Here is a 26,494-nt window from a genome sequence, read left to right as displayed (position 1 = left end):
CCACTTTTCTAGGTAGTGAATATGATGAGGAGGAAGTAGACTATGAAGAATCAGACAGTGATGAGTCCTGGACTACAGAAAGTGCTATCAGCTCTGAAGCTATCCTTAGTTCAATGTGCATGAATGGAGGGGATGAGAAACCTTTTGCCTGTCCCGTTCCTGGATGTAAAAAAAGATATAAGGTAAGCAGTAATGCACACCTACTCTATTTTTTGCTGATGTAGTGAGGGGGGGAAAAGCCTCTAAAATCAGTTTGTACCTTTCTCTTTTCACATTTATTTTTGTGGTATTTTAGCAGAGTACATATTTTATTCACTGATTTCCTCTCAAGCACAGCCAAGTTACCAGTTTTACAAAGGATGTAGCCTTTTGCATTCCTGTCTGTCAAGAGAGATTACATATGGTGACTCTTTTGCTTTAGACATTTTAACTAGCTTTCTACTATTTAGACAAATTAACTGCAGAATGCAGGAGGTACCACCAGCAAAATAGTCTCTTGAGTCCCTTTCAGAGACACTGAATAAAAAGCTTCTGCCCATCAGATCCAGATTGAATTCCTTCTGTTTAACTGCTAGAGATACTGCCTCTCCATGAGTGAGTCTGTGCCCGCGGTGCTTTTCCTGATAAAGGTGATGTGCTGAAGGTGGTGGTGAACATTTTTTAAGTCAGAGGTCACCTCGGGAAGGCAGACCCTCGGAGAAATTCTGGCATCTTTCCATCCTAGGTCTGAGTCCCCGTGACCCATCTGCACAGCCGTCAGTGCAGGGCTTGCATCCCTCTGCGTGACATGCTGAGAAATAATTCCCCCCTTGCTCCCCTTTTTAATTACTCTACATCATGAGAAATTTTTGTCTGTTTATGGGAGTGAAGCATCTTTAGCTTTGAAACTTAAGCTGGCTGGTACAGAACATGCTGTGATGTTGCAAGGACAGTATTGCTTCACATGAACTGGTGCAGAGACAGGTGAAATTGTGTTGAACAGCTTGGACTTCAGTTTGGTATTCTACAGTCATTGACATTTGGGAATAAAAATAGCATGTTGGCACAGTTCCACTAAATAATTTTCTAAAGTTTTTGCATGAAGTACTGGAAAATTCAACCACTGACCTATGCCCTAGAAAAAGCAGTGGTGGTTGGGTTGGTTTTATGCTAGTTTTATTTTATGGCTTCTCCTTTAAATAACTGAAAAGTAGGGACTTAAAAGAGAACAGAAATATGAAAGAGAAATATAGGAAGACCCATAATAGTTGAGATAAAACAGTTGTGACAGGAATGAATAAACTGTGCATGAAATTATGTAGTGGATGAAAACGTGTTTGAGTGATGCTGCAGCTGTTCTGGACTGCAGCAGCTCCCGTAGCAGCAAATCACAAGACTCAGATTCCTATACAGAACAGTGAATACTGATAATACTCACTTAAAACATGAACAAGAAAGCAGCGTGCTCATTTCTTAGTGACATACAAGTCCTTTTTGCTGAGATTAGCCTGAACTACGTAATAGTTGTTCTCCTGTTCAGTTACAGGAAAAACTGAACACCGTCTCCAGGGGCAGGGTAGAGGGAAAGATGTTTTCAGACTATTTGCAAGTATTACTTCGTGGATATACCCACGTTATTCAAGATGAATACTTTTCTTGCGTGTGGTAGATGCTGTGCCAGATGAAGGGTATGGTATAAAAGCTAAATCCCTAGCTCAGGAAGCAAACAAGCCATGGTGATTGTTAGAAGTCAGTGTGCCCACAGGGCATCTATGCATTGCAGAAAACATTCACTTAATGGCAAAGGCTAGAAGGAGAACCCTGTAATTTGCTATATCCTGCCTGTTCTCTGTTTGACTGCCGGCCCTCTGTCTTTTTATTGCCCAAATAAGCAAGCTGTTTCTGCCTGCTTCTGCTATCTCACTACCTTCATCTCAAATGCATGAGGACTGTCTAAGGGATATCTTGTATGCCATTAATGTTAGAACAGTCGGACAGGCAACGAATTAACGACCCTTACAGAGGCTGACAGGCAGAGAGCAGCAGCAAATAAAAAGTACCGTATTTTCCTACAAGGCTCACCTCTGTTTAGTCCTGATAGGAAAACACATTTCCTTAAACTCTGCTTCACCTCATTTCTCCTTTCTGTGGGCTCTGTTTCCTCCCTTTTTTCTTTTCAGCCTAATTTTGTTCTTTTTTCTTTTTATCTTTGTTTCCTTCCTTTTAGCTTTGTGTCAGCTATGTTTCTTGTTTCCTCTTCATCTTCCTTCTGCTTAACCCCCTCCTCTGATGAATTATTTGCAGAGTCTGGGTAGGGAGTCTTGTGATCAAAGCACTGGGATTTTCTGGTGGGTACTGGATAATCACAGTCAGGGCTGTAAAACAATTATAGTGCTCCAAACAGGAACACGGACATGCACATACAGTAATTGCCAGGCTCACTTTACGGCTGAGAAAGGATGCGTTCCTTTAGGGAGCGAGGAGGAAAGGAGGATATATACAGATTTTTCTTTTGTCTGGCCTTAGGTGACGTACATTTGAGAAGCAGAAGTGGTATTTTTAGATATGTTATTTGTATTACAGTACTGCTTAAAGGACCCAGTAGGGATGGGGCTCCTTTTTGCAAACAATGTACAGGGATAAAAGATGGCCTCTGCACTGAAAAGTCATTATGGAAAGGTAAATAAGACAAGAATGAGTACAACAAATACTCCCAAGGAATGGGCTGGGGCGGACAATGGAAACTGTAATGAGAACATGTTTATACACCAGCCCAGATGAGTATCAGAAGACCCTACTGGCCTCCTGCCTAGCTGCTGTCTCTTGCCGATTTCCGACAGGCAGTGCTGTAGAAGTGAGTCATAAACGTTGAGGTGCCCTGTCCAGAAGCATGTGGGTATTGAGTAGTTAACGTGCTGTGCAAAATGCCACCTGTAACAGCTGAAGTGTGGATTTATGAAGGTGGCAATTAGTTTCCCTTTTATTCAGTACCACCTCTGCGTGCCAGTTATTTGGTCTCTAGCTCTGGAGAAGGACGTTCAAAATGTATGTATGATGTAGACAAACTTATTCAGGCAACCTCCAAAGAGCAAATGAAGTTTGATACATAACAGATAGATAGATAGATAGATAGATAGAAAAAAAAAACCACAAATAATGCATATATACTATTATAGAGAAAACCCTAGAGTATTTTTCATAATTTTTCTAGTTTGTGCAAATATAATAATAAAAGAATAATTTCCATGCATACAAAATGTAGCTTATGTGTATGACTGCTTTTTGGCCTTGGGCAAGAGGAGAAGTGGTGCCTTCCAAGAATGCCGAGGTGTTGGGTTTGTCTTTCTGGCAGGTAATGTGACAAGGGTCATAGGCCTGTCGGGTGGGCAAACCCCTGGGAAGGCTGATCTGAGAGCAGTGAGACTCCACGGGGCTTAGGGAGGGGGAATATTGAAGTGAGAGAGGGAAAGAAGGGAATTTACTTGAAAGAAAGGAGCAAGCCAGAGCTTGCAAGTTGAGCAAAGAGGAACTGGCTGGACCCACAAAGAAAACTTCAGGAGGAACAGACAGGAGATACAAAAACATATATGAATGTCCAAGTCTGAAACAAGAAATCTTCCCAAACTATCCTTGATGTCTGTGTTCCTATGTGAAGGGGGTGGCGAGCTCTCAAACCTTCCGCAGTGTCGTGGCCTGCCGTGTACTGCCGTGCAAGGGGCCCTGCCCAGCAAGTGCCCTTGTGTCCATGCAAACCAGGTAGTGCTAGTCTAAACTTTTCTATCTCCTCCTGATCTGGTCCCAGGTTAATAATTGTTCCCTCCTGTTTAAGATTTTTGAGTGCCCTTCTATACTGCCATCTTCTTCCTCAATCATTTGTGAGAGTAAATAATGAGCAACCTAAGTAACCAGAGCAATAAAAGTGATGTATGAGTTTGGCAGTGGGTTTTGCCATACCTCAACAAACTCAGCCCAGACATACAACAAAGTGTTTACATTACAGCAGTGGAAAAAGTACTGAAGAGTGGACTGTAATTCTAACAACAGTTTTCTTTTAGACGGGAGAACAGGTCAAATTTCATGTTATACTAGCTCCTCATACTCTGCGTGGTTTACTATTTTTCAAACCTTCCATGGCCCAATTCATTCCACGTAGGTTTCTGGTTTAGCATTTCCTTAAATTTTTCTGCCTCAAAGTACTTTCCCCCCCTTCATCAAAACACGTGGTGTACTTGAGGCTGAGTGGATCGTTAAAAATATCTGGATCAGGAGAAGAGTACCATGGGCATGGAATAGTGAGGACCTTTGTGATTGCAGATTTATAGCATCTGTAGCAATTGATAATAGTTTAAAAGTATCTTAAAGCAATTTCTTACAACAATTAAAAGTCTGAACAGGTTTCTGTAGTTCCCAAAATATATACAGAGTTTGGGGATAGCTTTGTTTTTCAAATTTCACTGCAGTAGCATAAATTTAGCTGGTCACCCCCAGATATTCTCTTCTTTGAAGGCGCAGGTCTTTAATGGTACTTAGGTGTTGACAGATGCCTTATGGCAGTCCTCATGCCACCCGGTGACATTCCCACAGGTGCTGAAGGTTGTAACTATGTGCAAAACCATCTAAAAGCTGCCTCAGGATCTCAGAAAACTTGTAGGAAATTCACTTGGCTGCTCTTGAGGATGATCTGCAGTTGTCATGTGCTCTGGTCTCTCTTGGTGGTACAGCATTCTACCTCCTCTGAACACTCTTCACCCAGAAGTAACCTGCAGTAAAGGCTGGTACTCGTATGTCTGCTTTGTGTTGGAGGCTGAAGATTCTCATCTCCCACATCTCGGATGACAGCTGTGCAGGAGTTCTCCAGTATTTTTAAGGGTGTAAAGGACAATTTGGGGGCTGGATTTGCAACTTCAATTGAGGGATGCTCTAGAGGAGACAGGCGTGAATTTGTGGGCAGAGCAGTTGCCGGCAGTCTTGCACCATACCCTTTTTCCAGGGTGGATATTTTAGGTTAAGTTTTTCTTTTAAAGGCTTTCCACAAATCAGCCTCTCAAGACACCCCGGCTGCCCTAAAATGCCACTTCAGCGGTACAGAGTACACTGGGCGTTACGGGCTCTGACAAGAACAGTAACACGCTCGACTTTATGATTGAAACCAGAGAACTGTTTTTGCTTAATATATTGCTGCCGTGGCAGACTTAACATGTAATGAATTAATAAGGATCAGCTTTTTACATGGTACGATGGGGACACGGTAGCTATCTGGGAGACTGGGTGGTTTCTCTTGCAATTACGCTCCTTCCTACTTTCGTGATGGGATCTGCAAGTTCCTTGTACTTCTTTTGCTTGCTGTTGTGAGCTGTGGCTAGAGCAGGGCAGGGCAGCACGCAGGGGACTGTATCCCTCAGGAGTGGGACATAACACCTGAGATTCTGACCCAGAACAAGTTGGATTAGGAGGTAGGGGAGAACAGGAAGGGTTGGCAGGAGGGTGATATTGAAGGTGTTAACCTCATGTCTTTCCAGGGTTTGCTTTCTGATGTATGTAGAGCCTGCTGAAGTTTTAGGAGCTATAGCTGTGCTCTGTTTATGAAGGCTTTTTCTTTTTCCTTTTTTTTTTTTTTTTTTTTTTTTTAAATTGTCTAACTTGTCTAGTTGCTGTGAGTTCCAAGCTGGAGCTTCCACTTACTGTAAGCTGCACGTTGATAAAAGTGAACTTGTTTGCTTCAAGAGCCAAGGGGATGTTTTGTTATGTGTAACACCAGACAGCAGTTCAGCAAAGACAAAATCCCTAAAACTTAATTCAGTGGGTTAATTGATATTCAGGCTGTTAACTGATGTTAGCTTAAAACTATCAGAATAGTTTTTAAAAAACCCTGCGATATGTATCTGGAAACTTCAGAGAGCACACAGTACAGCCTCGGAGCTGTATCTTCTAGTCACAAATTGTCTTGGCATCATCTTTGATTTTTTCCTAGGAGAAGCTCTAATGAAAGAGAAGTTTACCTTTCCTTATTTATCCCAAAATCCAAGCTCTTTTGGTGGTGGAAGTAGATAAGAGAGGCTCCAGTAAGACGAATCCTACATAAAGAAGTATGACAACAGCTGTTGGGCCCGCAACAGCTTCTTCCATTTTTGCCAGAAATACGTGAAAAGGAGGACAGGGATATGATGTTGATTTAGATTTAATAAGGGTTTTGATTAATCTAGCAAAAGTGTTGCCTGTTTCCTGACCTTGCCAGTGTAACAGTGTGGTGTGGTGCTGTCTTTTGCTCTTTGCAAGGTAGTGGAGATCAGTTCTTTAGTTTTAGCTGTAGAATATTCCCAAACAATAGCTATTTTGAAGACGGCTTCTCTGGATTATTTTCCATGTGCACTGTGTAACTCTTTAAGTGTTCCCTGCAGTTAATTCTTTGGAGACAATGTGTAAACTATCAGAATTTGCTGGTGCCTAAAGACATATCTAGAAACAATGACACAAAACGGAACAAACACACCACAGGGGGAGCTTCAGCTTTTTGAAGAAGTGTGACTCGAGTCTTCATGCCAATTCTTTGTTTGCTTGTAAATGAACCTCTGAACAAAATTTGTCAGTGCTATATGAAAAAATGTCAGGAAGCAAAGGACACCCATGTGTGAGCCCATTGAGTGGTATTTTTCGGAAAGTGCCATACATTGGGAGATAAAAATCAGAATTACCTAGGTAGATATGTTTCATACGTTGGAACCACACAGATTATTCTTCTTGTCCCACCTCGTATCTTGAAAGGCCACCACCACATGCGTAACAGCAAGCAAGTGGGAGTTCCTAGCGATTTGTGTGATTTTGCCCATAACGTTAATGAATTTTTGGTTTTTAACTGGAAGCTAAGCTGTTATCGGTCCACTTGACCACTAACGTTTTACTTTCTCACTCGCAGAATGTGAATGGCATAAAGTACCATGCCAAGAACGGCCACAGAACGCAAATCCGTGTACGCAAACCATTCAAATGTCGCTGTGGAAAGAGTTACAAGACAGCTCAGGGCCTGCGGCACCACACAATCAACTTCCATCCCCCCGTGTCTGCTGAGATTATCAGGAAGATGCAGCAATAACATGCTGGTCACAAATGTGCCAAGAAATCCTCACCAGCAGTTGCTGATTTTGAGAACAGCCACCTTTTTCAGGGGAAGCATTCAGCAACCCTTTAAAAAAATTAAATGCATGCTTTAAAATTTTCTGTAATTTTGGAATGATGTATCTTTGTAGAGTTAATGATTTTGTACATTTGCACATGTAATCATCATACCCATTTTCATTACTCTGAGATAAGGTGCTATAAAAAGCTATAGGTTCTTCAGAACATTTTTCTCCAAAACAAAAACAAATAAATAAATTAGGGGGAGGGGGGGCATTGCGTATTTAGTTGTACTGACGTGTTGAACAGGAGCGAGAGGAGGAGGAGGAGAGCTTGGCACTGACATCCTTTCAAGATTGTAATGTGACGAATACTTTCAATGCATCTGTCTGTGTGTGTGCAAAACCAAAACAAGACCACCGTCGTCAAACTATAGTTAACATGCCTTACATAACGGAGTTATCAGTGGAGTAGCAAGTCTTTTAGGTAATGGAAATATAAATAAGAAAGAATGTTTAACATAATATGCTAAAAATATTTTCATACTTAAATAACATACATAAAAAGGTGTGCTTGCTGTATTTTATATTATCTTGCAAATCTTTTTTTTCCCTCTTGAAATGCTGAAAATCTTGCCATTCGAACTAGTAAACAATCACTTTAGTGTTAGAAATTACTTTTTTTTTTTGGACAAGATGTCATGTTATGTTCATGCCCATCAAACTTTGGAGGACCAATATCCCAGTCCAACTAAATATTTACCCCTGAACTATCTGTTAGAAAGACACTTGGAAATACTTAAGTGCAAATTTATGTGTGTGTGAGAAACAATTATCTTCATCTCAGATGAAGTTTTAAAGCACTTTGTAGTTCTCTATTGCCAACAGATTTAATGTTTTATGTGTTGCCAATTCTTGCAACTACTGTACAAGCATGTGCCTGTGGTTGCAAATAAAAATTAAAAATTCTACGCATGGTTTAAGGAGGTCCATTATTTGTGCTAAGGGAGTTTCTAATGCCTCTCCCTCATGTTCATTGTATTCTGAGATTTTCTTTGTGCAGTTTTTGCTTCTCATTGTAGGTCACTGCGTTCCGTTTGGAAGTGTCTGTTTAGCTTTACAATTAATTTTGCTGAAATACGACATTATGAGCCTTATTGAAGATTAAGTGCTTCTTGCAGCAGGTGGTCAGAGAGTGACTTAAAACAAAAGCCAACGTGAGAGCGCTTCGTGTCTGGACCATACCTGAGCACGTGTTGTTGCTTACCGCCCTGCCTTCAGCATTCTTCTCTCACAAGTGCTATTCGCGGAGCTCAGCTGGCCCAGAGCGGAGGTGGGCACCCCCCGCCCTGCCCCAGCCCTGAAACACTTCTTACACTGCCAGGGCTGGGGAGGAACTCGCTGTGTTAAACACAGCCAGCGCCTTCGCTTAGTTCCTGTTCTTTTAAGTGCAAAAGAAAGCTCAACTAAAGGAGGAATGAGCTTTCCCTCTTTTTTTTTTTTTTTCCCCCCCAAAGCTTTAAAGGAAAACATTGTAAGGATGACAATTACCTATTCTCCAGCAGAGTGAAAGTCTCATTAAAACACTTTTTAGGAATCATCCTAATAAATAAGCGTTTTGAACGAAACGTCGCTTTTTTCAGATCCCGGCCAGGTGACAGTGCTTGCCTTGGCCAGTGCTGTCAGCTGGCTTCAAAGGATGATCCAGACATGGGAGTTACTGGTACACACAAGGCCCCAGGCGGCTGCTCCCCACCTTCTGCAATTTTGGCAACAGATCTGGCCAACAAACAGGTTTTGGCTCTGCTCCTAGTGCAAGAAACTACAGGCTGGGTAAGTTCGTTCAACAGCTAAACAGTCGTAAAATGTCATTGTTGCATGTAAATTCCTTTCGACTATAAAAATGAAATTCCAGTTTCTATTTACTTATTCATTGTGACAGTATTATTAAACAGGTAAAGATGGGACTATTTTGTTATACTGTGTATAGTGAATGTATTGTACTGTGTCTGTGAAAAGTGTGCTTTAAATTATATTTTCATATGTTTTGTTGGGGACAAAGTACTTTAAGTTTGAAAGTGACAGAGGTTTGTTTTAGAACTGAAGGCAACTTAAAGAATTCCTGTCAAGAAAGCTGCTTATAAATGTAAATCAAATCACATTTAAAATAAACTGCCTCTGACCTAAAAAGACTGCTCTTTGCTTCTTACCAACCTGAAGAGTTGAGTTCTTGGGCTCTATGGATGTAGTTTTTTATTTGTGTGTTTTACTTTGGTATCAGCAAACTGTATTCAATAAGCACTACATCATCAATGCACAAAATTACACCAAATGCTACAACCTGGAGGGGGGGGGGAATTGGGGAATTATTATTTTGATTTCATCTGTCAAAAGACCTTCAGATTTCACAGGCTCTTTCCTTCCAACACCGCAACAGGGCTTGATGCTACAAAAGCCCCTTTGATGGCAGGAGATGGGTTCCCCTTTCTTCTAAGAGTTTTCAGAAAGGAAGCAGCTACTGCTATGAAAGGAGACATCATTAAAATTTTAATTCCATGAGGTTTTGGTAGAGGTATGTCACGTACCTGCAAATTCACTGGGTTGGTTATTTTAAGCAGCCCAGTGAGGGTGGCAGTTTAATAGGGAAACTATTTCAGTAATTCCCTGTATACACACACACAGATATATATCTAAGAGAAGTCTCTGCTTCAGCAGTGTCAGGTTTGGGAGTTGTCCTGCCTGTGTGGGATACCAACCTCTAAGATTTTGTAAGTAAGTCTTTAATAATACGATAACTAATAATATTTTGGGGTTTATAGCCTGTCCTAACTGTTTTCACATGCTACTGAGTTATGCTAAAAAAAAAAAAAAAAAAAAACAACCAACCAAAATATTCTTTCTGTATTTCCATGCCTTACCTTAGGCCATCTTTTGACATTAAGTTCCCAGTGAAAAAAATTAATCTGAGACTTCAAACGGAAAGCAGAGGAGTGATGGAGTAGCTGCTACCCCACCCGGACACTGCGATTCATCTGTGTCACGCAGCTTTTCATAAACCCAGCGCTGCACAGGATATTGCACATGTCCACAAGAGAACTGCAGGCAACAGACACTACTCAAAACCTTTATCCCTGAGTCCCTCTCTCAAACCAAGAACATACATAGACATGAGCAACAGTTTCTTTGTCACACAGAGCTGAAACATCATTTACTCAGAGCATTTAAAGCCCAAACTCCGAAATAAACTCTGGTTTATTTCAAAATAAGCAGCAGAAAAAAAGGACCACTGCCTCCATGAATAATTTTGCTTTTAATGTAACAAGGCTACTGTACAACAAGTGGAAAGCAAATTTACTTAATACAGTTAAAGTAAATATAAAATGTTTAGATATACACACATGGTTTTACTTATTGGAAAGAAATACATAAAGTTAAAACGCAGAAGGTTTTAAAAGCCCTAAGCCAAAAGGAACACAATTCACTGTTGTGAAAATCTAACAATATCTTCTACTGAATGCAATTGCAACATAATGGCAATGATTTATTTTTTTTTAAACTGTTACTTTTAGGCATTTAAGCACAGCGGTTTCTTTCAACTGAAAAATACTGCCTTAAGGTATAATGTACTTAATTTAACATGACCCCTTAAGGCAAACATTCTGTATGTAAAACTGAAGTATTTGCCATTACTTTTGTTGCAAGCATGTAGTCTCACAGTACATGCATCTACATTTCAGAAATGTACTAGAAAACTATATTTTCATAGGGTAAGTAATGTAACTTTCCAATTTAACTGTTACTCAAGGAAAAGCTACACAAATTTCTAGGAGAAACATCTGTTCATTAACTTTTTAATCATGCCTCAGTTATCACGGTCAAGAGAACTTTTTTTTTTTGGTGACTTTTTATGTAGCAGAAGAGCATCATGAAGCCGGTCTTATTTATTCTGAGGCTAAGTCATTCCTGTGTTCTTATAAATTCCACTAAGTAGGGGAATAAATAGCTACTTACACAACAAGGTGGGGGTTTTGTGGTGTTTTTTTTTTTTTTTTAGTATAATGTTAGGTAGAGAGAGAAGATAACCCAATAGCAGCTTACAGCCACGATTTACCATGGCTCCCATGAGAGTACATTAGCTTTTAATCAGAAGTTCGCACTGTTACAGAAAAGCTGCACTGTTTTTGTTCCGTAGATGGACTACTCAAGAGTGGTGGTTTTTAAGCTACACTGCAAAACAAAGTATTTAATCAAAATTTAATACATTCTGATCAAAGTGCGTCTGAACGTGCCTCTCAAACCCCTGCTGATCGTAGTCAGGCGGGAACTGCTCACTGCACATGGGGCACACCTTCCAGTGACTCTCAACGTGTTCCTCAAACTTGCTCTGGTCATAGTTCGGTGGGAACATCACATCGCAGAGAGGGCATTTCTTGTGCACATCAAAACTTCGTGAGGAGGTGGAGAGAAAGAAAAAAGGAAATGGCTGTTCAATCTGTTATTGCCAGAGAAAATATAAAAGCAGGATCCTGTCCCTACTGATGTTAAGAGCTTTACTAAAAACTTAAATTTGAGCAGATTTTGTATCTAAGTATCATACCGTGAATTTAAATGTCTTGGCTGAAAGTGCTCAATACAGTTAAAGTAGTTTTACAGAGGAATTCCAAAATAACCTGGCGTTTTAAAAGCTACCTAATTTTGACATAATTCCAGCTACCACTGAATACAAATCTATTGAATGTCTTAATAGCCAAGCAGTTTCATGGGAAACCACTCTCTCTGCTCATAAATGCTTGCTCTTAGCAAACATAACACTTTATAAAAGCTCTAAACTTAGGTTTCACAATTAGGTTGGAAAGAGAGAGGGGGGAAAACCCAAAAGTTATTCATTCATTTACTGAAGAAATTGTCCACATTCCATCAAAATAAGGTATAACACAAATAGTCTTCCCAGTCTCCCAGCATATTCTCTGACAGTTAATTGTAAACCAAACGTTCATTGAAAGTTCTTAATAGCTTTTCATCTGCACCCCCCACCTTTGAGTAAAAAAAAAAAAAAAAAAAAAGTCTAGTTATATACAAACGTATGCATGCCATTAAAGACCAATAAAAGAGAACATTTACCTGGAATCAAAGCAGAAACCTGTTCCACGTTCATGCAAGAGAAGACTTGGAGGATCAGGAGCAGAAGGTACAGTGTTCTCATCATCCTATTTAAAAAAAAAAAAAAAAAAAGGGAAATATTTTAAATAATACCCACTAGAAACAGCTTTTTTCCTTTCCCCTCCAAAATAAATTTTTCTCATCGAGCATAAACACAGATGAAATTTACCTTTTGTTTTATAATCTCTGCATCATAAAGTTTTACTTTAGCGTACAAAAGGCCACCGTGGTTAGTGAACGTGAAAAGCTGAACACGGGCTGCCTTTTGACCACGCGCCTGGAGCAGAGATCCGCACTGGCACTGCTCCTACTGACCCAGTAACTGAGGGACTGTGACCCACCTCACTGCTAACGCCCAGGGACCACGTCGGAACAGAAAAACCTGTGTTAAACCAAACGCAGGGCATCACACTACAAATCCTAACAGCATTTTATCCAGAGCTAAGACTCAAAAGTAAATTCTAGGCAACAGAATGTCAAGTCAGACTTTAGAAGCCTGTTAATTTAAATTTCAGCAAGGGGAAAAAAAGACATTGATTTCGATGCACGTGCTTGCCTCCCAACCGTCAGTTTGGAGGGATCTGCCTGTGCTGCTCTCAGCGGCCGAGCGTGTCACACCTTTGGCGCTGCCATCAGGCACATCAGCTCAGCTGCCCGGTTTGGCTGCTTCCCCTCATCAGCTCTGTCAGCTGTGCTCTCCCTTCACCGACGCTAATGGCACATAAATAGCTTCGGCAGGCACTGATGAGGATCGCTCGGCTGATGGACAAGCAGGTTTGCCCTGGAGCTGCTTTCAGGTTCGGAAGGCAGGTCAGCCTCTAGGGAACACGCCATTCCTCGCTTCTCACAAAAGCAGGAAGAAATCTGCCCACAATGGGAAATTCTCAAGCAGAAAAAATAAAGAATACCTCCAGTGACTGGATTCTGAGTTCTCTTCTGACAAGAGAGGGGTCAGAGCACTTACATTTTTTTGCAGGGGTTTGGGTTGGCTTTTTTAATTCCGTGATGACGCTATTACGAATTAATATTTAATGATGTAAGCAAACAAAATTGGGGGAAAAAAACAGCACAAAAGGAAAAGAAGAAAGCAGGATGAAAATTAGAACTGTGTTCGTAAACCTATTCTGGGGGTCCAGAAGGCTGGAGCACCTCTCCTATGAGGAGAGGCTGAAAGAGTTGGGGCTGTTCAGCCTGGAGAAGAGAAGGCTCCGGGGAGATCTTAATTGCAGCCTTCCAGTACCTAAAGGGGGCCTACAGGAGAGCTGGGGAAGGACTTTTTACTAGGGCATGTAGCGATAGGACGATTGGGAATGGCTTTAAACTGGAAGAGGGCAGGTTCGGATTAAATATTAGGAAGAAATTTTTCACTTTGAGGGTGGTAAGGCACTGGAACAGGTTGCCCAGAGAGGTTGTTGAGGCCCCATCCCTGGAGGTGTTCAAGGCCAGGCTGGACGTGGCCTTGGGCAACCTGGTCTAGTGGGAGGCGTCCCTGCCTATGGCAGGGGGTTGGAACTCGATGATCTTCAAGACCCTTTCCAACCTACACCATTCTATGATTCTAAAACTATTTATTATACAGCATCTTGGTTCTATTCTGCTATTAGATAACGCAGCACAAAACCTACTCATTTCAAGGTGGGAATTCTACAAGATTTTTTAAATTCCAGCTCCTAGTTAATTTTCCTTTTCATCTCAAAGACACCTGACATGCAAGAATTACAAATTATCTAGCAGATCTTCAAAAACGATGTGCGAGAGAACATATATAACAGCATGCACGCTGTATGTTTTGTACAGATAGTTATCACGTATATTCAAAGATATCTCATTTTTAGGCTAACATACTTTTTCCTCATGAAGAGTTAATGGAAACAGGGCAGGATGGCAAGATTCCCTCAATTTTTTTCTTCTCCTGACAACAGCTGTTTAGTTTCAACCATTTAACATTTCCATTAAGCAGCTAGTGGGGCTTGCTGTGACAGATGCTAGCAACAGACATATTTTCCCATCTAACTTGCTTGCTTCGCACCTGCAGTAAAAGGGTATATGGGTTTTAAAATATTATTTGTTCCTTTTGTCACGGAAGAGGTAAGATGTATGCATTAAAGAAGAAAAACTATTTAAAGTACTCTCATGCTACAATGCTATACCTTCTGTAGTGCCAAAAACATGACAAATGTGCTGAATACCAGAGTGTGAGCAGACCAAGACTTATCTGAGAAAATGAAGGTGCATCTTCCTTCAAAAAAATAGTTACACTACAAACACAGGCCTAATTAACATTTAAATCTTTTGGGAAAGACTTTCTTATAATTCTTTACTGATTGTCACTCAGTTACTTCTTGAACACAGCGCATTTTTGTCACAGCACTTATTAATACTTGGTCACAAATGACAAGGTGGATGAGGTACTTCTTTGGTGAAAGGGCTCTTCAGTCTCAAATTCCTGAAGTACGCTTTGCTTAGGACAGATTAGCAGACCCAATGACAAATTATTCAACATATTAAGGGTTATTAATTTTAGTTGAATAAGGAGTCAGGATTTACCAATGCTAAATATTAACTTGGTATATAAGGGCATTAACCAAAAATTATGTGGCTAACACAATACCCAACGGGTCTCTTTTCCCATTCAAAATTCTTAACACACTCAACAAAACCCAACTTTTAGAAAGGTTCTTTACACAGACCTGAAAGAAATCGCTAACCTGAATCCCCAGTTGTCACGGAACTCATCATTCCTGAATTCAGAAGGCTGGATAATTAGGTTAACGAATTATAAAAAAATGCCTTTAACGTCATGACTTAACTATTATCACTGGACTGTTACTATGACTCTTGCAAATCATCACAATGAGTTGCACAGATTATATGAATCAAAGATATACATAGTATTACACAATAAACCATGGTAAAAAGAGGGGGTTTGCCACTAGAAGAGGAAAAAGGGAAAGCCAGATATTAACTGTCAGAAATAAGCACAACTCACCTCGTTTTACCAAAACTAACCAATTTTGTCTTAAGTACTTTTTTCTTGACCACAATTGTAATCAGTTCCAAGATTGCCAAACAGAAACTAGAAACAAAGCCATGTGACGCTGCACAAAACCCACAGACCTGAAACAATCCCCATCTCCCATTTCTACAGATCATTTTAACATGCAACAGTGAGAGAAGTGACGCCCATCTTAAGCTTTAAACAATCCATGAACGGCCACAGCACTAATGTATAGTGTGGGTAAACTGGAAAGAAGAATACATACATTTTCTTTCTGTGATTCACAGCTCTGCCATGGGAGTGAAATCAAACCAACTCTTTTAGGTCTCTCTACCTCTCAGGAAGCAGTCTGCTCTCCCAAGAGGTACCTGGATACCAACTGCTCCTTTTATGTCTATCCTGTACAAAAGACAGCAACTGGCTGCCAGGGTAAGACCAGGCTAATAAAATGTAGTGGGGTTTTTGTTTTGTTTTGTTTTTTTTCCTAGAAGAAAGGCCATTTTGGAGTCATCTCAAAAAATATCTTGACCTGGTTGTCAGTTGCCAAAAGTTACGCCACCCACCCCCCACAAATTTACTGGGACTAACAACATTGTTTAAGAGTCTCAGGATAGTTATTCTGGGCTTACTGCCAACTGTAATTAGGACTACATTTCTAAAACTCACACTTTAGTATTAAATATATATACGGTTTGTTTATGGATCTCTCCCATACATACCTCCTTCTAGAAATCATCTGCTCCAAATGATTACATTTTGGTCAATTATGGGAGAATAAGCAAATGGAAAGTTAGTGCTGAACAGATGACGGCAGGAACTTGGGGCAAGTCAACTACTCTACACAAAATCACCCACTGTGTGCATGCTCATCTGGCACGATTAACATAGACCAGCTTATCCTTCTCAGAAATCATGGTTTAATTGGCCTAAGAGTTCCAAAAGCCAAAGCTATGAAGCATTCCAGAAAGTCTTCAAGTCATATAGAACTGATAATTTTTTCACGTCAACCAAATACATGGAAGTGTCCATTCCCAAGGAACAAAGTTTTGGAAGAAACAAAAGCAGAACACAATAGCAACATTAAACAAAAACTGTGATGCATTTGCAGATTTATCCTTACTTGGTCTACAACTCAGAGTAACTGAAGACGGTAAAGGCAGCGTAAGTCTCATTATAGCAGCAGTGTCACCATCACCTGATCTTACACTGCTAGTTGAGATAATGGGCAGTAACGAGAATGTCTTCACTGAGAAGGAGAAAGGGAAGCCTACTACACTTGGGGTAAGAGCAAACAGCATTCTCCTTGGCAATGTGGAAACTAAGTTCAGGTCACATTAGAAGCAAATGCCTCAGCAGAAGGATCATCTCAATCATGAGCTTGAGGATTTTGTAACCTACCAGTAGGAAAGACAAAATTACTTTGTTGAGGGTTACAAAGCAGCGGTACTCCACAGAATTGAAGATCAAATCATTAGTTGCAGGTACAGAAGCACCCCCGGGAAAATAATTCATGCACAACTTTATCATGAAAAGAACCCTCTTAAAGTGAGCTTATGGCATCTCTGATGTCTTTCCTTCTATGAACGGGAATGGTACACACCTTAGCACCCATCCAGTACTACAAGGCTATGCAAAATTCCTCCCTCACTAGGAGTGTACAGAATGTCTGACAGTAGAATGAGAAAGAAGCAGTGAGTGAACAGACCAAGCTGGCACCCTTCTTCCCCATTGCCAGCCAAAAAGCTAGTTATTATCTTATGCCACACCTCTAATCTATTAATATAATTTTGTCCTTGGGATAGGTAGAAAGATCAACCAACGCTGCCTCACTGGGATTTTTAAGGGTTATACTGCTAGAAAGTAAGCATGATGGCAGCCACGTTAGCTCAACAGGCTGAGAGTTTTTCTTCATTGGGAAGGGAAATGGAGAAGAACCTCTCTGTTGATGTAGGAAACTACGGTTGATCCATTATAGTAAGCAATTTACAATTATAGTGACACAGAACAGAAACACGATCTTTTTCATATATTGCAGACAAAGTACCATGAGTTAGATTTTTTTCAGTACAAGACAAAAAGCATATACATGGATCATTACTCAGGAACATAATATCCTTTAGGCAAAAGTAAACTCAGCACCTCAAACAAGTCTGTTACACGACTGATGAAGAAAAAGTTTACATTAAAAAAACAAACAAAACCAGTAACAAACAAAAACACCTTAGGAAGACTTTTGAAAAATAAGGAGACACATGGGATTCCTATACAGAACGTTTGCATCAATTCAGACAGGTCCAAGATATTCCACTAAAGAGGACAAATACAGTTCAAGTAAAAGAATCAGGTTTCTGATTCAAAGAGAACTGAGTCCTGACTTTCTCTGGATTTGTCTTGCATTCCCCCTAATGCTTCTCCCCCCACATCATCTCATGTTCTCTTCCTGTTTAGTTGGATTAGTGACCAGTTTGCAGCCAAATTCAGGCTGCTCAGCCAGCTGTTGGCTGCCTGTTAGAATGAGAATTTATTAAGGTCTCTCTCTTCTCCCAGGCAATTGTCAAAAAAACGTGTAGGAAGTCAGTATCTAACACCTCTACCACATGTCAAACATGGCTGAGGTTAGCAGAAGAAAGCAAAAACAATACCCAGAAAGAAATAAAAAATAGGGGCAAGGCAGCAAAATGAAAATCTGAACAAACTGGAAGAGAATTCTATTTTGAGCAAACGCCAGAGTGCAGATGATGAGAAAATAGGCACTCCACTTACATCAATTCACAGCACAAATAATGCTGTACAAGTTGTTTACATGCTGGAATGGTCCAATGACTTTGGACCAAGGCTTTACAACTCGACGACTATCAACATGTAGAGTGAAAACGTGCAACTGGACAAATGCACAAAGACAAATTCTAGGTTCTTTCCCCAGTGCCAAGAAAGATATGTCGCAGTGGCAAATAGAGTAACAACATATACAATGAAAGAAGGTCAAGTTAGTAACAGTGCAGAAATGCAGTTTGTAAGTTTGAAGCAATTCTACCTGATTTCCTGTCCAGAAAACACTTCTGGGTAAAGCATTCAAGTTCTCTCCTCTGTCATCCAGATTGTTTACAAAGTTATTCAACTGCACAGGAATGTAAACAGCCACTACAGCAGGTAAATTTGACTTGCTAGACCCCCTCATAGTTTGCTGACCTATTCTAGATCTAGGCTAGATGAATACCCTAAAGGAAAGGAGTTCCCATTTCGGGCCTTCATTCTGTAGCAGAATGCTAGACAAAGCTGTCACAAAGCTCTTCTCACACGTGAGCGTGCACTTCCCTACTCTCACCTTATAAACTGAAAAAAGCCTATTTTAGTCATATCTGAAAAGTCTGTTTACAGTAATGCACATACAACCTCTACTTCATTCTCCTATGTATTGGCCCAGGGTCTCAAAGATCTCTCATCTAAAATAAATGATGTAGACATGTTCATCATAATAGGTAAACCACCACCAAAACAGCCATGAAGTGGTGGAAGCGATCCTTTCCTTCTGGGAAGGAAATCCTTTCCTTCTGGGAAGAAAACCCTGCTCCAACAAAAGGCTCCGTATCTTACTGGTTTAAAAATGCGCAAAATTACATCTTAAACAGCTTATTTCAAAAAACAGTACAACAAATAGTAATCTCTTCATATTTATTATTTTATATTTGCTGTTTCTTCTGCACAAACCACAGGCTCCCTTTTACAATGAATTACCTACACATATGGAAGTTTTCAGTGGTTATTTCTTTAAATACTGCATTGGAACTGTTTTATCTTTGGCATACAGACTATTTTTGGGAGGAGCGAGCAACTGAAACTCATTTGAAAGTAAAACAATAAAGACATAAATTACTTGATTTAAAGGCACCTTTTCTCAAGTTGAACTTTATTTAAGCCTGTTACATTCTATCTCATTACAAAAATCCAAGCTGTGTCAGCAAATGAGCACAAGACTCTAGTACTGTTTCTCTTGGGTTTGCAAGAGGGCAAAGCACATAGATCAGAAAGAACACCCTGCTAATTAAACTGAAGCAGATGACTAAAGAAGAGAAGAGCTTGTCATATGCAATATCTACGTCAAGAATGATCAGATTAAATATGCAAAATGTGAAGTAAAGGTGGGGAACAGCATTAGGCTCACATTCTAGATCTTGAACAGGCTGCAAAAGTTCTGACAGTTTCTCTAATTATTCACAGTAATGGACATCAGGGGCAAAAGGTAGGAGGGAGAAATACATTTTTCTCCATTATAGGTGCTGAGCACAAGGGCTAAAATCATGCCTGTCTGAACACTGATCAGTTTCTGCAAAGGTTAATAGCAATTAAATGTGGCAAACTAGACTAAATGAGAAACAGGTCATGATACCACTGTACTTGCAAAGAGCACAATACTTTGCAGAAAGGTATTTCTTGTTTAATATTTTTTAAGGTGCAAGAGTACTTAGAATAAGAAAGAGTAATGAAGTCTGTTGCTCTTCAAATGAAGACATACAGTCCAGTTTATTACAGAAGCCAATTTACTAAACCCATTTTTATACTAGAACGTGAAAGTTAACTGTATCAAAAAGAACAGCTAACTAGTTTCCACTTAAAACGTATAAAGCCCTAAAAAAGAAATCAGTGACAATCTGTCGAGTTTAATGCGCTCTAGGTAACAGTCAACTAGCTCTTCCAAATACATTTCTAACAGCAAAAAACCCATGCAAAATGGAAATTGATAAATGCAGATTTGCAAAAGACAGAACAACAGACTAATACATTCGAATGAAGTATCTAATATGAAACAAATCTTCATTCAGCAATTAACTGAAAAGACTGGTATCAGAATCCTTTAAATTTTTACTTGTTCTATTACAATTTAGTTCCTACATACACATTATGAAATGAATAAGACCTGCCTAGCTATATTTTGAGCCCTCATTCTGCCACACAGGAGAGAAAAATCAGAATGAGTTGAGATTACTTGGATTTTTCTACTTTAGTATTTTAAAAGATTAAGAAGCTACTGTCCTAATACCAAAACAAGCTGTCAGTAACTCAAGAGACTGGAGGAAAAAGTATACTATCATCAATTAATGTAATGGGCAGAGTTTTTTCCTTCAAAGCAACCAAAATTCACCAAAAACACTGTTCAGGGAAAAGAAAAATCAATTTTCATAACAATAAAACAGGCTTAACAAATACTGAAAACCTACGTGCAACTCTTGATTACTCATTAGTAAACATATCTCCGGGAAAGAAAAATAATAAAAAAGGTAACTTACATTGCTATCCTCAGGATCTTCTAAACCATCAGGCCGACTAAGGTTGCGTGAAGGTTGACTACACACAACATCATCTTCCAGCTCCCAAAAGGAAGTTCTAACAGGTGGTCTTTGGATCTCATCAGGATTAAAAGCGCCATCTGCTCCATCTGAAGAAAAATTAATTAGAGCATCTTTGTTCAGGAGACTTAGTATTTTGAGATTACAGATGTGCTACCTTACATTTAAAAATCACAACTTAAACACATTTTTGTTTTAGACAATATAAAATAATAGAAGAGAAATCACCTTTTTCAAAAGATGTTTCTTTAAAACTTTATTGATTCTCATCAGTAAAATAAAGGCACTATATTGATTCTCATCAATCAATAAAGGCTTTGTATACCAGTATAAAGATTGTTGGTACTTAACCAGCATTAAATGAGCCATTGCTTTTGAAACAACGAGAGAGAAATAATATTGAGTGGGGGTGGCATGTGGAATTTACTGACCTCTTCTTTCCTGAATTGCGTAAGGGTTTCCATATTGCAATACTGGTAGTCTACTTGGCACTGCAGGAACTGGTCCATTTTCCTCCGAATATGGGTTGCGAAAATGTAATGTCTGTTGTGAAATTTGTCCTTCCATCATCCTTCCAGCTTGATTTCCTGGTGTCCTGCCAAGTTCCTAAATAATGCAAAGTTTAAAATGTAATTAACCTATGGAGTCCTAGCAAAGTTTGAAATTTTTATGAAATGTTTTCTATGAAATATTTGTTTTTAAAAGCACATCTGCTAACCTTCCCACTGTCTTTTCATCTTGATCTTGTACCAAATGTACCACACAAACCAAAAACAGTCAATAAAGAAAATACAAAAGAAAATTTAAAGAAATTTTTCCCTTGTTTTGTCATCAGTTAATGTAAATTCCATAAATAGAACTGCCACATTTTTCAAGAAATATCTGCATCCTTTTTACAATGAAGAAAAATCAATTAAATAGGTAAAGAATGGGTGGATTAACAATAACAATTAGAGATAATGTGCAGTGAGAAAAGTTTTTTAAAGTTACTATTAAAAATAAAATATTTTTTTTTTTCATATCATACCATACCATTCAAGAATGTACCATTTTAGTATGTGAAGTACATATATGTACATACTTGATGGAATTCCCTATGAATTTGTGAGAGGCACATATTTTAAGAACCATTATGTACATTGCACTGGACCCTTTCTGATATCTAACAACTGGTTGTTGACCTACACGAAGTGTAACTTAACATTAGCTAAGATGAGCTCAATCAAGGCTGTCAGTTTCAGTAGGAAATGAAGAATGTTACAACAAACTTTTGCTCAATGTCCTTCGCATGCACACACACAAGGAAAGTAACCAGCACAGAGAATTTCGAAGCAGTCTTTATGTGATCTCTACAGTGTAACTTCCTTAGAGTTACCCTTACTTGTATACGCAGTCATGCATTGCATGCACGCTAAGCTCTGTACCTTATCTGCAGATGTGTTAGATGTAGCTGTGTTGAAAACCGGAAAACAATTACTTTGTTCAAATTCAGAGATCCTATCAAACATGTTATCCTACAACAATACTTACAGAGGCCAAGATCTAGTACTTATCCTTGTTCTCAGTTCGATTTTTAACTATGTGGTCGAATATGTTAAACTGGTTGAAACAATTTTGTCCTTGTTTGTGATTATGCTTGGTAATCGTGTTCCACTAGTAATTACTAGGTTTTTTAGTAGTTATGCTGAAATATTTCTATTACCATTATACCAAGTATAGCCAAAAACTCCCTTGCCCTAGGCACTGCTAACACAGCTGAAATTTTTGCACACTTCTTTTTGTGAGCAGAAAGAAGAAAAAGGGATGTTTTCAATTAATGTATAGTATTATCTACAACATTGATTAGTGGTCTGAGGCTTACAATGACTGAAGATATGAGAACACTTTCGAGCTGCACTGTAAAGCAGATAATCTAGTTGGTACCTATTTGTTCTTACATTCAAAAAAGACCGACTATAATCTATAAAAAAAATTATGATCTTAACGTAAACAAAGGGAACAGGGGGGGGAAAAGAGAACAATAAAGTAATGAGTCAACATGATAAGCAGTGGTTTCCACATCAATAGCATGAAGTTGTCAACTTCTTAGCTGACATGAGGAAAAGGCTAGTTTGCAGGAGCACCCTGAAGAAAATATTGTTTCTTGGTTGAAATCCCTCTCCAAAACATAACAAAATAGCATGGACAAAAGCACACAAGTATGCACACTTGAAAATGTAACAGGAAAATGATGAAGCATGGTCTCTCAGATCAAGTCATGATATCCGAACAGGGGAGGGAAGACGACAGAGAATGGTAGGTCAGGAAAGATCTGGAAAGGATCCTGGAAGCATAACAAGTAACTCCTGATAAATGCAGCACAGGCTGACAGTAAAAACAACATGCTAGGAAAATGCTGTGTACCCTACAGCACTTTCTGAATGAAAACAAGTGAGAAAAGGTTTCTCCCGTCAAGGCCAGAATGGGCTACAGCAGGTGTGACAATTCTACTGAAATTCCAGGCAAGATTTTTAACCTCATGGACAGCTGGAGGAGACCACATTACAGCTACTTTACATTGACAGGATTTATGTAAACACTGGGATAACAAAAAATTAAAAATAGGTTAGAATGAAGACAATTTGCTCTATCATTCTGTAGAATAACCTAGGTATGGCGGCCATACCACTAGCAATCATGCAAAGGCCCCTGAATATATATGTAAACTCAGCACTAACTGCTAGACTGATTGATTAATTCTCTATTCTTTGATAAATTTCAGACAATTGATTCTAGGACATAGAACTATTACTCAAGATTGGTATTTTCTATTTATATTAACAAATGGAAATCAGTGCTATTTTTAACAAAAATAATCCAGACTAAGTTACTTATTTCAAATATAAATGTCACAAGCATCATATGGAACAGAACTGCACTTGTCTAATTACAAATAAGTGAATTTTAAAACCATAAAAATTTGTATTTTCATTCACAGATTTCAAAGTTATCTCACTTCCCATGAAAAATAATTTGCCCTCTATGAACTTAATAAACAAACTTCTAATTCATCCTTCTTCCTCCTTCTTCATATCCTCACCTATTTTATACATGTATACTTACAGTTTAGCAAGGGTTTGTGCGCAGCTTACTTCCAAAATGCAATGTTTTCATCCAAAATATAAAATTGCTGAATTTATTGAGAGGCTTAAATGGCCTGCTTTACATAATTCTGTTGTTTAAATATTTGTGTAAGAAAGGCAATTAATTCTTTCAGAAAAGCTTAAACAAAACTTCAAAAAATTAATATACTTAAAATTCTAGATTCTTGCATATAATCCATAGAGATAGTCATTATTACTAACTACTAAAGGGTTTCTGTAACTTATAAACTGTTAAAACTCTAAGTCATATATTATGTTATAAGACAGTAATTAAACTGACTTAAGTGTGGTCAGTGTATCAGCTGTAATTCATCCAAAGAAAAGTCTCTCACCCTTCTGTTTAATAAAATGAGTAAAGGGAGAGAGAGCATGTATGCCAAGAATATCCAAAGGAATACGCAACTTAAAATTCAAAGCCCAGCAAAAAATTCTGAGACATAAAAATGAAAATAATAATTCAAAAATAGAGATTAAGACAGATATGCTTTCCAATCATTTTGTTCCTTCTGGTCAGCATTTCCTTCTGGGTTCATGTTTAATATTTGCTAATGTAATGTTAATGAAAACCTCAAAGATGGAAGTGTGACTTTTCCTGAAGAGACTTTAAATTGAAACTTAAAACCAAGACTTCAATTACCAATTTAACTACACGACAAGTAAAACGTCTCTGCTATTAAAAGGAACAGCTCAATATATTTTTCTTAAAAACAGGTAGACTTCAGCCCTCCTAGAATACAAAAATGCAAAATCAAGTAGCAATAACTACTCTGAAAACAAAACACCACCCTTTAAAAGAGACAGAGATTATGGCAACCTGGTCTAGTGGAATGTGTCCCTGCCCATAGCAGCGGGGTTGGAACTAGATGATCTTTAAGGTCCCTTCCAAATCTAATCATCACTTACTGTTATACACATACTATCAGGTTTCAGACATAAAGGGTTTGGACTCCAACAGCAACATCAAAAAGTCGTTTTCAAACAGAAAAAAAAAAAGTAGTATCTACAAATGGTAAGGCAGCTTACAGAAAGTTATCTTTTTGGAGCACTGGGTGTAAAAACAGTAATGTTTTTCTTCTTTCTGATATGGGACAACACAATTTCTGTCTAACATCCTCCAAGTAAAAATATGCTCCTATAGGTATGATATAAAACTATGCTAGCATTACTTAAGATTTATAGACTAAATTGCATATGTGATTGAAGTGGTTAGGATTACATTTTAAATTTTTACTGAGCGTGTAAAATCTAAATAATTAATCTTTACTCAATACAAAGCAGGAACAACTAATTATCAGTGAAATTAATATTTTCCTTTTAAAAATCCATTTCTTCTGCAATATGGAAGCCATGTAGAATGAGAGGCGGTGGCATTAACGCTTTGATTTTACCATCACATAAGAGTAAAACAGAATCTAGATCAAAGTGACTGTAAGAAGGTGCTGTAAAATAGCCTTAGCCAGAAGTTGGATAGCTAGGGTAGAGACTGATTTAAAAAAATTTAAAAAAATAATCAAAGGCTATATCAGTATGTAAATAAAATGTAAACCAAGTAATTTTATAGGTTTGAAGAGAGAGCAAATGAACATTTTCAGTATGTATGTTTGGTGACATTTACAAACAAACACTGATAATGGAGTATAAATTGAAAAGCTGTTTACTATACTGGCTTAACCTTTTAAATCATGGTTCCAGTCTAGCAAGGCACTTTGATTCTTCTTTGTAATGTAAATATCTATAAATTCGGTAGACAAAGTTCCAAGCTTTTATAAACTCCATACATTATTATTACAGTTGTTCTCCTTATGTGTGATGTTTAAAATTACCCTCTCCAGCTAAACTAGATTCATCAAAACACAACTTCTATTTTGCTTTTTTTTGAATTAGAAAAATGAGAGACATCTATTAAAAATTGCATCTCTGGTAAGAAAAAAAGAAAAAATCATTTAAATACCAACTACTTAAGAATCTAGAATTTTACAAAACACTTAACTAGCTTAATCTGAAATTAGTTTAATTTTAATTTATCAGTACACAAATTCCTGTTTTTACTAAGTATCTGTCCATACTGGATTTTTAAATCAGTCCTAACTTTTCCACAATATCAATACTATCTGAATGTAAGAAAGACATTTGTTATTTCACTTTTCAGTAAAACCTAGCCTTGATTAATTGTCATATACTACCTTAGCGGTACTTCCAACATTAGAACATTAGTATTCATATTTCAGAATGTCTGGTTTAACAGTAATGTCTGGTTTAACAGTAATGGTAATGAATTTGATTAGACAGTGAACTCTTGAGAGTAGCAGTCCATTTTCTATCACATATTTAAAAATCAGAGTACTGTTTGTGTATCTTTTCTGAAGAAGATATTTCTCCAGTTGTAGTTTACCAAAGTCACTACTGTCACATGTCAAGGCGCTCTTATTATTCTAGTCAATAAGAGAACTGCAGATGTCAAAAGGATTTGGTTGTATGCACACATTATAAAAAACCTGGAGATTATACTGCTGAAACATCATTTAGTTATAGGAAAACACTGGACAAAAGCAAAAATAATCCAAACCAGTGACGGAAAAAATAAACTGTCACACTAGATATGTACCATTCATGTCTTATGCCAGGATTCCAAAGGGAATAAGGTTTATTAATTGTGCTGCCTGTCAGCCAGTAACTCCTGAAAGTATCTGGGAGAAAGTCTGTCTCAAAGAAATTAAATTCCTGCAAGTTCTGTTAACTGATGTTCCTTTAGAGGCC

General features: G+C 38.4%; 2 protein-coding genes across 6 annotated transcripts in view; one reads left to right on the top strand and one right to left on the bottom strand.

Annotated features, from left to right (window-relative positions):
* The window catches only part of JAZF1 (JAZF zinc finger 1), a gene marked incomplete at its 5' end in the record, with an annotated part of 195,309 nt that extends 187,996 nt beyond the window's left edge, over nucleotides 1-7,313 (top strand). Inside the window, 2 exons of the mRNA XM_082479950.1 lie at nucleotides 13-182; nucleotides 6,893-7,313. Coding sequence (XP_082336076.1) covers nucleotides 13-182; nucleotides 6,893-7,069 — 347 coding nt within the window. The 3' untranslated portion in view covers nucleotides 7,070-7,313. The remainder of the gene's footprint in view (nucleotides 1-12; nucleotides 183-6,892) is intronic.
* A 3,069-nt stretch (nucleotides 7,314-10,382) lies between these two features.
* The window catches only part of TAX1BP1 (Tax1 binding protein 1), a 64,919-nt gene continuing 48,807 nt past the window's right edge, over nucleotides 10,383-26,494 (bottom strand). For 4 of the 5 annotated variants that reach the window (XM_082499647.1, XM_082499650.1, XM_082499649.1 and 1 more), the window contains 4 exons: nucleotides 21,026-21,200; nucleotides 20,535-20,683; nucleotides 12,213-12,298; nucleotides 10,383-11,536 (listed from right to left, as the gene is read on the bottom strand). In XM_082499647.1, coding sequence (XP_082355773.1) covers nucleotides 11,335-11,536; nucleotides 12,213-12,298; nucleotides 20,535-20,683; nucleotides 21,026-21,200 — 612 coding nt within the window. In that variant the 3' untranslated portion in view covers nucleotides 10,383-11,334. The remainder of the gene's footprint in view (nucleotides 11,537-12,212; nucleotides 12,299-20,534; nucleotides 20,684-21,025; nucleotides 21,201-26,494) is intronic. The other variant, XR_014270592.1, reaches the window with a different exon arrangement.

The sequence above is a fragment of the Vanellus vanellus genome (genome assembly GCF_965231255.1).
Source record: "Vanellus vanellus genome assembly, chromosome: 2".
NCBI classification, from domain to species: Eukaryota; Metazoa; Chordata; class Aves; order Charadriiformes; family Charadriidae; genus Vanellus; species Vanellus vanellus.
The sequence above is the reverse complement of the archived record's forward strand: the minus strand, read 5'-3'. Positions and strand labels throughout refer to the sequence as shown.